Consider the following 14,506-nt stretch of genomic DNA (forward strand, 5'->3'; position numbering starts at 1 on the left):
TTACAGAGGCTGCTGCTTCAAACACAAGGGCTTGGACTTCACCTCCTCACCAACACTCCCTTTCTCCAACTTTCAGAATGGCCCTTCTGGTGGTGGAAGGTGGCATGTAACTGTAATTTTGATTTGCAGTTCCTTAATGACAAACAATGTCAACTATCTCTTTCTTCATCTCCTAAGTGGCCATTTATGTGGCCATTTATCTTTTTTTCAAAACCTGTAACCAGTTTTGAATTGGATCATTTGAGTTTTGTTGAGTTCTAAGAGTTCAAATATTCTGAAGAGAAACCCTGTACCAGATACAGGATTTGCCAATAATTCTCCATCCTGCAAACTGTCTTTTTATACTCTCTTGATAATGTTCTTAGATGCACAGATTTTTAAGATTAATGAAGTTTATCTAATTTTTCTTTATTGTCTGTATTTTGGGTATTATGGCCAAGAAATCACTGCCAAATCCAAGGTCATTAAACTTTGTTTTCCAAGAGTTTTACAGTTTTAGCTCTTTAGTTCTTCAATCCATTTTGTATTTATTCTCATATGTGGTATTAACACATTCTTCTGTGTGTAGGTACCAGTTTTCCTGGCACCGTTGTTGAAAGTTGTCCTCTGCCCATCAAATGATTGTCATATCCCAATAAAAGTTAACACATACCAGGGTTTATTTCTGGGCCTCTTTTATTCCTTGGGTCTCTATTAGCTGTCCTTATGCCAATACCATGCTCTTTTCATAGCTTTATAGTAAGTTTTGAAATTGGGAAGGGTTAAGTCTCCCAATTTTGCTATTCGTTTTCAAAATCGTTTGGCTACTCCAAGTCCTTGAGATTCTACATGAAATTCAGGATGGGTTTTCCTGTATACATAAAAAGGCTATTGGGGGCTGGGTTTGTGGCTCAGTGGTAGAGCACTTGCCTAGCATGCATGAGGCACTGGGTTCAATCCCCAGCACCACAAAAAAAAAAAAAAAAAACTAAATAAACAAAATAAAGGTATTTATCTACAACTTAAAAAAAAAAAATGTCTGCTGGGATTTTGGTAACGATTGCATGGAATCCAGAGAATGCACTAAGCAGTACTTCATTTTAACTACATTAAGCCTCCTGGTCTATAAGTGTGGGAGGTCTCTCTCTTCACTTGTGGCTTCTTGGACTTCTTTCAGCTGTGATTTGCCATCTTCAATGTACTGGCTGTTTGCCTTGTTGATAGTTTTCCCTCTTTTTGATCTTATGGAAATGGAATTATTTTCTTCATTTCATACTTGGATAGAAGACTGAGTACATAAAAATGGAACTCATTTTTGCATGTTGATTTTGTATCCTACTACTTTGCTGAACTAGTTTGTCAGCTCTAACAATATTTTTGTGGATTCTTTAGGTTTTATACAGATAAAAGAACAGAGACAAGCTTGCTTCTTCCTTTCCAACGTGGTTGCCTTCTATTTCTCCTCCTGCCTAACTGCCCTGGGTAGAAGATAGAGAGAAGTACACTGCGTGCAGGCGGCTGGAAGCTTCTGCACAGGGGGCCTGGTGCTCACCCGGGATGGCCACTAATAACGCCAGGTCACCTTGGAAGGTGAAGAGACTTCTGGATGACTGGGTAAATGTCTGCAGGCTACCAGTTCCTGACAGTGTTCCAGTGAGGAACTGTCCCCACTCTCGTTTCTGGGAAACGCCTACATAGGGAGTAGGAACATGAACATCATGGGGTACCTTTGGATCCACTTGTGCCCCAGCCTTGATGAGGTACTTCACTGCATCCAAATGGTTGTTTTCTGCAGCTTCCATCAGTGGGGTCCTCTGGTCTTCTGAGCAGGTGTCAATATTGGCCCCCGCCTGGTAAAACAAGGACAGTCAGGTGTATGGGAGAGAAGCTACTGCAGCCCTTCACACAAGCATAGATGCTTCCATGTCTAAAAAGGAGACTGAATGAGCAGCTGAAAACTCTACTGGACCACATCTGAGTCTTCCAGACTGCATTTAAGACAGCCATTCTATTTCTATGAAGTTCCACTTCACACAGGGTGTTTTTTTGGCAAGATCTCATTTCTAAATTAACCTGATAGAAAATACTCACAGCACAGCAGTGTGACAACATCTTTACAAGTGAGAAAGATGGCATGAAACCTTAAAACAGGCAAAGCAGGTGCCAAGAGGCCTGGGAAAGGGGACATGCGGAGGGGCATCCCAGCTTGTTGGGTCTGCTGCCTGCTTCTCCAGCTGTTTCAACAGTTTCCAAAATAAACAGAACCCAAACGAATTTCCATGATATGCATTTTGGAGCAATTTAATTTTTCTAAAAAGTGAGAAACTTGAAAGACTAGTGCAATAGCAGGTACACATAGGTGAAGCCCCCCAACTTAACACTGGCTGTGTGCCAAGAGCAAATAAGCTGCTGGCAGCTGAAATCTTTTCCCCACAGGGTAACCATCCAACTTCTTAAACCAACAGCTAATATTTATCCTATAAAACAAATATTTACAATGAAATAGTGACAACAGTATTATTTTTGCTATTAGCAATTAAAACACAAGAGTAGAATCATCAAGAAAGGAAGTTTTACACAAGCCAGGAGCAGTTACAGGGTGCATGCTGCAACTAGGGGTTCTGGAAGGGACTGTGGTGGTCTCCAGAGATTGACTTCATGGGCTAAAACTGGAGGCCCCAGGGCAGGGGCCAGAGGTCACACCAACCACAGATTTGACACAGAAACGGGGAGGTGGGTGGGGAGCGACACAATTTCAGACAAAAGTTCAAAGCCAGGGTCACACTGCTAAATCTAATGGCAAAGGAGGCCAGAATTCCACAGTGGCTGACTTTAACAAGTAAGTAACTTTCAAACACAGAGGACAGGGCAGCGAGTGGAGGCCATGCAGAGAGAGTGCGGCTGAAGAGGATCAGGGCTGCGCTTGGAGACCATGCTCTATCTGCACACAGCACACATAGCCCTGCTCCTCCTGGACCCCCAGGACCTCACTCTGACCTTGGCACCTGGCACTACCAGCTCCACGGACAAGCAGAAGCCCCTCATAGGCACACAGCAACCCAGGACCCCCGGGGAAGAAACCAATTATTAACCATCACCCAAAAAACGTTCGAGAACATTGAGACTCAGGGGAAAAACACAGATGAAGAGCCAAAACCAAGACTTAACAGGTAACTAATGGAATTTCCCAACAGATGCAACAACACAAAAAAATGTGGCTTCCAGTTGTGGACCCTGCCACATGTTCAGCAGGGGACACTGGATCCATTCTGAAACTGGCAGGACCACTATGCACTCCCAAACCCTCACTGTGGGCACACCTTCTAGTTCATAGCCTGGCACATTCAGCATTCACACTGAGCCCCATCTTGAAACAACACTCAGGAGAGAAAGCATCACGGCGGAGACAATAGTGTGAGCAGACAGAGGCGAACCTGCCTGTAGGCTAGGAAATAATCCCATATGTGAGGAGAAGCCCAGGGGCTCACAAGGCTGGCGGACAGGGCAGCTCCTATATGAGTTACTACTGAGACTGACCCGCAGAGCCTCTCAGCCCAAGAGTCAGACCACAGATATCCACAGCCCTGGAATAGGACCAGGGCTGAGTCCATCCCAGCAACAGAGAAGCACTGTCTTCAAGGCTGGGATGCTCTCCATGGCTGAGCAGCAAGCACAGCAGTGCTAAGGACCATTTGCTCTGTTGCTTCATTTGCTCTGTAGCTTCCAATCCAAACAGCACATGCAGCAGGTCAACAGGCACAGTGGGGATCAAACAAAACCAAAGCTTCAGCGAGTACTCAGTGAAACTAAGATGGACAAACATCACACATGCTCTGAAGAGGCCCCTGGACAGGTTCAGGGCACAAGCTCAAAACCAAGTGCAAATGGGAGGTCCACAGGTCAGCCCAGCTGGGACAGGTCCAGAGAGGGGATAGGAAGACCTGACACCAGTGCCAGTCTTCACTGGGGGCTTCTGGCCAGAGCCTGCAAGAGATTTATGATGTAAGACACCCACAGACACTGAAACCCTAAGGAGCTGTGCCCTGGGACTCAGGGAAAACTAGAAACAAACTCACTCTGTCCCTTTTCTTGGGAAATCACAGTTAAACTACTTGGGATTGGAGGAAAAGAGAAAATTCACGTGCAAAAGGATCTTCCAAGAATAGCAATAGTAACTCTATAGCTGGGGATTAGACCAAGGTTGACTGAGAACTAGTTGAGTTGTGCCAGGCTGGCCAGACCACCAGGTATGAATGAACAGATGTCCATGGAAAGGGTATAAAGAGTTCCTGTGGATAGCTGGGTACAGTGGCCCACACGTATAATCCCAGCAACTTGGAAGGCTAAGGCAGGAAGATTACAAATTCGAGGCTAAACTTGGCAACTTGGTGAGAACCTGTCTCAAAATTAAAAAATAAAACAAGTCAAGCGCGGTGGCACATGCCTGTAATCCCAGTGGCTCTGGAGGCTGAGGCAAGAGGATCCTGAGTTCAAAGACAGCTTCAGCAAAAGTAAGGCACTAAGGAACTCAGTGAGACCTGGTCTCTAAATAAAATGCAAAATAGGGCTGGGGATATGGCTCAGTAGTTGAGTGCTCCTGAGTTCAATCCCGAGCATCCATCCATCCATCCATCAATTAATAAAAATATAAAGGGTTGGGGATGTAACTCAATGGTAGAGCACCCATGGGTTTAATCCCCATTACCCCCACCCGCCCCCCCAAAAAACGCTGTATGCAAAGGATTCCCAAATATCTAATATTTCATTTTGTAATAGTTTCAGCCTCACAGAGCACAGTGGACACAGAACAGAGAGCCACAACTTCCCCAAGGACAACGCTGTGCAAACCACAGCCATGGTAAAGAGAAGAGTTAAGATGGTTCCACAGACTCCCACCTGCATTGCCTGCTTTTTCCACGTTATCACTTGACTCTTGTTTTGTGATGTTGGGACTAAAAGAAGCTAGACACAAAAGAATCTGTACTGTCCATCTCTATTAACATCAAGCTGAAAGTGGACAACAGTGAGTGGAGCCACCCAGGGAAGGTACAGGGAGCCAAGGCAGACAGGTTCTCACAGTGAGGGCTGGCAGAGCTCAGCCTCAGGGGCACAGCACCTTGGGGACCAACAATGCTGAGCCCTCTGTGAAACCACAGGCAAAGCAGGTGCTTACCTTCATGGACATCCCCCAACGTGTGGCACACTCACACATATACATGCACACTTATCTGCACTGGGTTTCTGGTCATGGGAATTCAATCCAGGGCCATGAGCATGCTGAACACTGTTCTACTGCTGAGCCACACCCCAGCCCCTTATTTTTTTAAAAAAAAAAGACAAGGAAAAAAACAATGCCTTTTGAAAGAATGATAATCCAATTCTCAGGAATGAAGTCAGAATAGTGGGGTCACCCTAAATGAAATGAGGGGAAATAACTTGCAAGCGAGACTTCCAAGTCCAGAGGAATGCCCTCCAGAACAGGTGCACCCCCAGTGGTGGAAAGGGAACTTACCCTGACTGTTGACCCTTAGGCGTCGGCCCCTGCTGTGCCCATGTCCTGGGATGCCTGCCTGCTCTTCTCTGCCCACCCTTGGCAGCATCCCTGGACCTGCTGGCATCTGCTCTCCTGCCCCAGGAAGCACCAAATCCTCTGCCTCCTCTGTATCATTCTATCCCCTCTTCCCATATCACCCTACCTGCACAGCCCGACTCACCCAACGCTTCCTGTGGGGACCCTGCCACACCCTGGCTGGCTAAACCTCGAAGCCTGCCTAGTCACCTCAGGGTGCTCTATGGATAGCACAGGACTTCACTATAACTCTTGAGTAACGCCTTCAGAGGAGCAGGGTAAAATAAGAGGCTCTAAAAAAAGATGACCAGAGAACAGGATTCTTGTGAGAACACCTCTAGAAAGTGCAGTGGCAGGTGAGGAGAAAACCTCGTTTGGGAATCAGTCTAGAAGCCCCATCCCCAAGTGGAGGAGTCCTACCTGGAGACAACAGGAGGGTGCTTCTCAAAGTTACACAGGAAAACAGGACAAAGGGCATGGACCCCTCCACAGAGTGTGCCACCACCACATGGGACTAAGAAGAGCCCCAACTATAATGAGGTGAGACTCAGGGCCAGTCAGGCTAAATGACAGTCCCCAAACTTTCCAGAAGCCAAGTATAGTCACATATGAAGGGTCAGAGGCAGGGAGCATCAGACTCAGTGGGACATCTGTAACACATCGCCAGGAGGTGCAGCACCCAGAGTGAATAGGACAGGCCTAAACCTATGAAGAGTGTTGGGGGGCCAACAGAGACCAAGTCCACACAGCCATGCAAACACAAGAGAACAATGATGTATAGATGAAACGTGCCCTGTGGACTAAATGGCTCAGCTCAAGAAAATTTCTGAGCCTGAAGACAGGTTTTCTGAAATAAGACAGTCAGACCAAAATATTAGAATCAAAAAATACATAAATACACTTAAAAGAACAAAAAAGCCCACAAGGCTCATGGGACACACTGCCAAGAGAGCCTACATGGATAATTATGGATGTTCCAAAAACAGGGGGAAAGAGAAAAGGCACATAACAGCTAGTCGACAAAGCAGCTGCACAGAACCTGCAAGTTTGACAAGGTGTGGATCTCCAACAGGAAGCCCAGGGACGCTGACCAATCTGATCAACACAGATCACCAGGAAAACAGAAGAGCAGCACGGCCAATACCAGAGACTCCCCCTTGGCCAGCAGCAGACTCTGAGCAGGGCCTTACAAGCCAGGACAGAGTGGGATGCTGAGGGGAAAAAAACAGCTGAATGACACATCTCAGAAATGAGAGAGCAACAAATCAAGCACCAGCCCAGCAGCCCTGGGAGAAATACTTAGGGTGCCCTGTTCCCTGCAGCAAAAGAAAGACAACTATCATCCTGGAAACCTGGGAAGTACTGCCAACAGGAGAGGGAGGCACCCAGAGAAAGGAGACTCACCCGTCAGTACTGAAAGCCACTGAGCCGCAAGGACACATAGGGAGGCTTGAAGGAAGGGACCAGGATATGCAGAATCACCAGAAAGCAACAGACTGAGGGTCCTCAATACCAACAGCCTTGAGTGCAAACACAGGAAATCCTCAGTGAAAAGATACGGACTGCCAAATGATTTAGGCAGCAAGACCCAACCGTATGCTGCTGACAAGAGACTGACTTCCCCCGGCTGACAGCGCAATGGGGGAAGACTGGCATGGAAACCAGAAGCCAGCAGGACTCGGCCTGCTCCCAACAGGTAAAGCAGATGTGGAGTCAAGAGCCATACAAAAGACCATGCACAGGGGTCACTTCAACAAGAAGAAATAACAATCACAAGGACTAAATTCACTGCTGCTAGAGCACCCAGCTGTCTAAAGCAAGTGTATTATATCTAAAGGAGAGGAGGACTCCAATGACTTAGAGCTGGAACTCCACCCACTTTCCTCAACGCAAGCATCACCTAGACAAAAATATCAACTATCCAAGGAAGTGGGACCTAGCTGCAGGAAGCAGGCCATTGCAGTGTGCCTGAAAGGTTTCTCTCTCTGCTTCCCGGTGGCCATGGGCTGAGGCGCACTGGTCTGCCATGATGCTCTCCTTACTTCAGGCCCAAAGCAATGGAGGCAGTACACTGTGGACCGAAGCCTCTGAAACCATGAGCCAAAATAAATCTTTCCTCCTCCAAGCTGTCTGTGGAAGGTGTTTCAATCAAAGCAATAAAGTGTTGACTATCTCAAGGACTATTATGACAACTATATACCAACAAGAGCTAAGCGCGTACAATCTACCAACACTGAACTGCAGGAACATAAATCATCTCAACAGACCATTAAGTCACAATTTAATCAACAGCAAAGTTTCCCAACAATGAAAAGTCCAGGTCTGGATGATCTCAATGCTGAATTTCATCACACCTTCAAAGACTAACACTAACTCTTCTCAAACTTTTCCAAAGAAATGAAAGGAGGAGCTGGATATGGTGGTGCACGCCTATAATCCCAGCCTCTCAGGAGGCTTAGGCAGGGGGATGATAAATTCAAAGCCAGCCTCAGTAATTTAGCAAGGCCCTAAGCAACTCAGTGAGACCCTGTCTCTAAATAAAATTCAAAAAGGGCTAGGGATATGGCTCAGGGGTTAAGCACCCCTGGGTTCAATCCCTGGCACCCAAAGAAAAAAGAAATGAAAGCAGGGAACCCTTTCAAACTCATTCTATGAAGCCAGCATTTTTCTGATAACAAAAACCAGAGAAGGACACAATGAAAAAAAGACTTCAGAACAATTTCCCACATGTAGAACAATTTCCTGGCAAAATGCTAACAAACTGAATCCAATAGTACATCAAAAAGATCATTAGCTACGGGTGGGGCATGGGGGTCATCCCAGAAATGCAAAGATGATTCAACATGCACAAACACAAAAGAGTAACCTGTCATAGCAACACCACAAAAGACAAAACGTGATTGCCTCAACAGATGCAGCAAAACCATTCAATAAAATTTAATACCCCCTCCTAATAATACTATCCATCAATGAGGTAGAGGGACCACATGCGACACAACAAAGCTCAAAGCCACATGGCAGACCCTCAACAGTGCCATGGTGAAGGGGAATCCAGGGACTTTCTCCAAGACCCAGGACAAGGCAAGGATGCTAGCTTTGGCCACTTACTCAGTATACTACTGGAAAGGAGGGGGACAAAGAAACAGAGCATCCGAGAGGAAGGAGGAGGGCCAATTACCTGTTTGCAGATATTGTGATTTTATTTATAGGGAAACCTAAAGATTCCACCAGTTACAACTGATGCCTGAAATCAGTAAGGTTGCAGGGTACACTAATATTGAAATGTCAGTAGGTTTTTCATATACTACCAACAAAATTTCAGTAAAAGACAATATGAATACACACACACACACATATATTTATATAAATTTAACCAAAGAGGTGAAGGATCTCTAAGTGAAATTCACAAAACAATGATGAAAGAAGTTGAGGACATCAAAGAATAGGAAGATCTTCCAAGTGCATGAATTGAAAGAATACTGTTAAATATTAAACTACAGGTGACCCATAGATTCAGTGCAATTTCTATCAAAATACCACCAACATTCTTCATGGAAATGAGAAACAACACTCTTAAAATTCATATGGAAAAACAAAACACTCTGAATACCAAAGCAATCCTGGGCAAAAAGAATGAAGGCTGAAGGCCCCACAATAACTATAAAGCCATATTAACCAAAACAGCAGCCTACTGGCATAAACGCAAGGTACACAGACCAGTGCAACAGAATAGAGCATCAGGAATAAATCCACATGTTCACAGCTGATGGTTTTTTGATAAAAAGCACCAGGAAAACACAACAGAGAATAGTCTCTTCAACAAGTAGTGTGGGAACTGAAACTATGGCACTACCAGAAGAAAACAGGGGAAATGCTCTAAGATATTGGTAGGGCAAAGATTTTTTGGATATGACTCACAAAAGCACAGGCAACAAATGCAAAACCTGACAAATGGGATTACATCAAACCAAAAAACTTCTGAACACCAAGGAAACAATCAACAGAGCTGAGAGGCAACCTACAGAATGGAAGACTATACCTGCCAACTATTCATGTGATGAGGGCTTAAATTCTACAATGTATACCAAATAGAATAATTCAATTTTAAGATGGACAAAAGATCTGCAAAGACATTTCTCAAAAGAAGATATACAAACAGGCCAGGCGTGGTGGCATAATCCTATAATCCCAGCAGCTTGGGAGGCTGAGGCAGGAGGGTTGCGAGTTCAAAGCCAGGCTCAACAACTTAGCAAGACTCTAAGAAACCTGGTGGTTCACAACTAGGGATGTGGATATGCCTCTGGGTTCAATCCCTGGAACCAAAAAAAAAAAAAAAAAAGAGAGAGAAGCAGGAAAATCAAATCCACAGTGAGATATCATCTCACCCCAGTAGAAAGGCTATTGACAAATGACACATATCAGTGAGAATGTGGACAGGGGGCTCTATACACTGCTGGTAGGAGCATAAATTAGTTCAGTCACTAGAGAAGTAGTATGGAGGCTTCTCAAAAAATCAGAAATAGAACCATCATCTGATCCAGCACCCACTCCTGAGCACAAATGCCAAGGAAAGGAAATCCGTAAGTCGAAGAGAAATCTGCTCTCTTGTGCTGACTGCAGCAAGGTTCACCAGCACCAAGATTTGTTGCCATCCGAGGTGTTCTTCCACAGATGAATGGGTAAAGAAAGTGTGAGGTGAACACAGTGGGAATATTATTCAGCCATAAAGAATGAAGTCCTGCCATCTCTGGCAACATGGATAAGCATGGAGGACATTATGTTGGGTACAATAAGTCATATGCAGAAAGACCCATACTGCATGTTCTCATTTAAATGTGCAAGCAAAGAACAGATGACTGGTTCCCAGAGGTTGGGAAGGGTGGGATGGGGAGCTGGAGAGGATGGCCAATGGGTATAGGGAGCAGCTGGCAGGAGGGATGACTTCTAATCTTCCACAGCAGAAGAGGGTAACTATGATTGGCACAATTAACTGAATATTTCAAAACAGCTAGTAGAGAGGATTTTGAATGTTCTCTAAAGAAATGACCAACATTTGAGGTAATGGATACACCAAATGCCTGGATCTGTTACGTATTATATACATATTTTGAAACATCGCCCTGTACCCAATAAATGTGTGCAATTATTATATGTCAATTACAAATTTTAAATATTTTTTTTAAAAAAACATCCCTTATATAATTAAAGCAAGTTCTGAAGATAAAAAAGTAACCAGATAGTGGGGGGTGGGGGAAGGTTTGGGCTGAAGCGAACCCTTATCTTTGGCAACAGGTCAATAAATACCAATACCTAAACCTAAACTAAAACTAAACAAGTCGACACACAGCCGCACTGTAAGAACAGACTGAGAGACCAAACAGAGAGGAAGCTAGAGGGAGGCCCACCCAGGTGAGGAAGAGGTACACTAGGACTTTGTCAGCACCAGGATTTTTCTATTCATGGAAGAGTAAACATGCTGCTCTTCCTCCTGGAGGAAGGTGAGGTTGTCCCACCGAAGGGAGGACCTGGGCGTCCTGTGGGCCAGAAACAGCAGAAACAGCTGGAGCAGGGCCAGCAGCCCCAGGGCCATGAGGGACAGGAGGCTGCTTTCCTGGCAGCTAGGAACCTGGAGTCACTTCACTCCAACAAACATGAAGGACAGCGAGGGAGAGGTCTGGGCAAGCCACGCCTCCAAACCTGAACTAGCATGTGGCAGATGTCCACGTGGCCGGCCTCTGCCGCAGCGTGTAGTGGGCAGCGCTTGTTCTGGTGCTCCATTTTGAAGTTGGGGTCGATTCCATCAACTGTGAACAAACATGGTATAGCCGGTTACGCTGCTGTCGCCACTGATGTGCCTCCAGATGACCCTGATGGCTGTGACACCCAGAGCTGGCAGCTCCCAGACCAATAGCCAGTGCCGAGCCAGCTGGAGCCGGCACACTGCTCTGTCTGGTCTGGGCCAGGCCCCATCTGCTTAGAAGACTGACAACACACAACCCAGCTGGCAGAATTGTCCATCAAAGGCAGGTAACAACACCTGCCCCTTCCTCGTCCCCTCCCGCCTGGATCTGTTCTTGTGTGTTCTTGGGCTGAGCCTCCCTAGGCCTGTGAAGACACTGACAAAGATAAAACTGGCTCTGGGGTCCTGTGACCAACAACTTGGACATCTGTCAGACACTCAGCAAAGAAGCCAGCCATACAGAAGTGAAGTGACTTAGACTGTGTGAAGTCAGAAGGAAAAGAGTCAACAGCCATTTTGGTCAAAGTTAAATAAACCTTTTTTTTTTCTCCCCAAGAGCAAATTGTTCAACTTCTCTCATGTTTTGCTGGGAGACAAAAGCCTTTTTTTTTTTTTTTTAAGGACGTTGATGGACCTTTATTTTTTTCATTTATTTATATGTGGTGCTGAGAATTAAACCCAGTGCCTCACACATGCTAGGCAAGCACTCTACCACTGAGCCACAACCCCAGCTCCAAGGCAAAAAACTTTTTAATCACCTCTTTGAGCCCAGAGTAGATAAACTTCTGAGCCCTCAAGCCTGGAGCCATGGGCTCAGAGCTCAGGCTACACGGGTGCACCAGTACCACCTGTCCACAGACGGACGGACAAGGCTCCCTCTGCAGCGCTCACAACAGGCCCCAGCACTAGTATCGCTTTTTAGGCACCTACGTTTCTAACTGATTTAATCGTCACCTAATTCCTTTTCAAAAGTTAGAAATGCAGAGTGTCCCAGTGCCACGAGTAGGTGGACATGAACATCAGAAGCAGGATGGTGCCACTGGGCACTCCCAGTCATGTGCCAGAGGCTCATGAACAGAGCAATAGTAAGATCAGGCTCATAAAAGAAAGCGGTAACCAATAGGACTGTGCTCCGTTCCTTTGGGTGCCCATGCAGGCAACTCACCCAGCATGAGGAGCACCTTCTGTAGCTCGCCCTGCCTGGCAGAGAAGTACAGCTGCTTCGGGTGGAAGCGAAGCTTCTTGGGTCTGTAGGAAAGCAGAGGTCATGGTCAGCACAGCCCAAGTTGCATCCGTAAACCTGGAAGCCAAAGGCCCGTGGGGTACAGCTGCCTGCCAATTCCTCAAGGTCACACACAATGAAGCCACCAGTCTTGAAGCATCTTACAGTCAACCCCTTTTCGGTTATGGCATGAGAATGCTCACACTAGGAGCTTCTGCAGATGTGGCAACAGAACCAGGGGTCAAGGGCAAGCCACTGCTCTGCAGCAGGTGGAGGGAGACCCTGAAGAGCCACCTACACACTCAGCACAGCAACAATGAGGCCATGTGTACAGCCCACTCTCTGCCTGTAGCACAGTGGGTGACAAGAGCTGCCACCAAGCTACATAAGCCAACTTCCAGCAGTAAAGAAGGGCCTGGGGCTGCAAGAGTGGGGACCCAGGTTTTATGCTGTGAAAACTTAAATCAATAACTAAACTGATAAATGTACATCAATAACTGGGGTATGGGGATAGGCAGGAGTCAGGAATAGTCAGGGCGTGGTTGCTGCAGTAGGGACTATAAGCAACAAGTGAACGCAACAGTCGCTGTAAGAACAGACTGAGGGACCAAACAGAGAGGAAGCTAGAGGGAGGCCCACCCAGGTGAGGAAGAGGTACACTAGGACTTTGTCAGCACCAGGATTTTTCTATTCATGGAAGAGTAAACATGCTGCTCTTCCTCCTGGAGGAAGGTGAAGTTGTCCCACGGAAGGGAGGACCTGGGCGTCCTGTGGGCCAGAAGTGCTTGCAGGTATCTGGATATATGGGGTATGGAGCTGTTAGGAAAGCCTGCACAGCCGGGAGTGGGCTCCGGGATGGTGTTTTTGTTAGTGGTCTGTGGGCGGCATACTTAGGGAGTGGGTCTCTAGGGTCTTTTGACTGTCCTCACTTAGGATTTCAAGGGCCTCCCCAGGACCAAATTGCAATGGTTTCCCCAAACACTATAAAAACACAAGAGTTGTTCTGATCAATGGTGTCACTCAAACAGCTGGAAAGCATAGTGCCCCCCCCCCCCCCCGGGGCATAACACAGTGATCATCTCCAAAACCAGCTCTTACTTTTCCGAGTCCAGAGCGATCAGAGCACTTTCCAAGGTTTCCTTCCCAGGTCCCTGGGAAAGGCCAGAGGTCGGCCTCGCCAGCCCCACTGGCCCGGTGGGATCGAAGCCCTCAGGCACGTGGGGAGCTGCACTCTGCGGCTTATCGTCCTCAGAGAGTGGGGCTCCAGCAGTGCTTCAGGGGGAGGAAATTATTGAAACGTTGGTTTTGGGCATTCGAAAACCTCTTCTCGTGAAAAATCAATGAAAACACAAAATACCATCTGCTTCCACCTGTCCCACAAGCTGCTTCTCCAGCAGAGACAATGGCCAGATCACCTGCTACCTGCTTTGTCCAGGATGTGACAGCCCTGAATTCAGAACCCCACTCAAGTGAGGGGTGAGGCTCCTGAGTCACACTTATCCCACCTGTTGCCCTCCCCAGGAGACAGAAACCCACTGAGTCAACATTTCTCTAATCTTTAGTTTGGAGGGTTCATAATTTGTGTCCTTTAAAAGATCTTCCATTAAGTCTTAATTTTCTTTCTATCAGCATGAAACTTCTTAAGCTCTGCTTTCCCCTTTTTTCTGGGTGGCCTGTGGGTATGGTTGCCACTCTGGAAGGGTCTCTGCATCACCTCCCTTACCACCAGGCTATGGCTGGAGGGAGAACTGGGTGCTGCAACTATCCTTTTCTTTTGCTGACAACGTCAACTCTAAACAGTTTTAGCCACTTCCACTGGACTCCTTCAGGAAAGTGATGCTATGAGTCTCTGTGAATACTGTTCCAGACTGTTCTCCTGTCTCCAGAGAGGCTTCTACCCTGCCATGAAGACTGTAGTGGAACTGGGAGCAGTGGTGCACGCCTATAAACCCAGCAACTTAGGAAGCTGAGGCAGGAGGATCGCAAGTTCAAAGTC

General features: G+C 46.6%; 1 protein-coding gene across 6 annotated transcripts in view; it reads right to left on the reverse strand.

Moving 5' to 3' along the window:
* Ehmt1 (euchromatic histone lysine methyltransferase 1) overlaps window positions 1-14,506 on the reverse strand; it is a 151,723-nt gene that overhangs the window by 27,123 nt on the left and 110,094 nt on the right. For all 6 annotated transcript variants that reach the window (XM_058585878.1, XM_058585877.1, XM_046465677.2 and 3 more), the window contains 4 exons: window positions 13,609-13,782; window positions 12,454-12,536; window positions 11,246-11,352; window positions 1,707-1,829 (listed from right to left, as the gene is read on the reverse strand). In XM_058585878.1, coding sequence (XP_058441861.1) covers window positions 1,707-1,829; window positions 11,246-11,352; window positions 12,454-12,536; window positions 13,609-13,782 — 487 coding nt within the window. The remainder of the gene's footprint in view (window positions 1-1,706; window positions 1,830-11,245; window positions 11,353-12,453; window positions 12,537-13,608; window positions 13,783-14,506) is intronic.

The sequence above is a fragment of the Marmota monax genome, unplaced genomic scaffold (assembly GCF_021218885.2).
Source record: "Marmota monax isolate L192 unplaced genomic scaffold, Marmota_monax_Labrador192_F-V1.1 WCK01_AAM20220418_F8-fsc00167, whole genome shotgun sequence".
NCBI lineage: Eukaryota > Metazoa > Chordata > Mammalia > Rodentia > Sciuridae > Marmota > Marmota monax.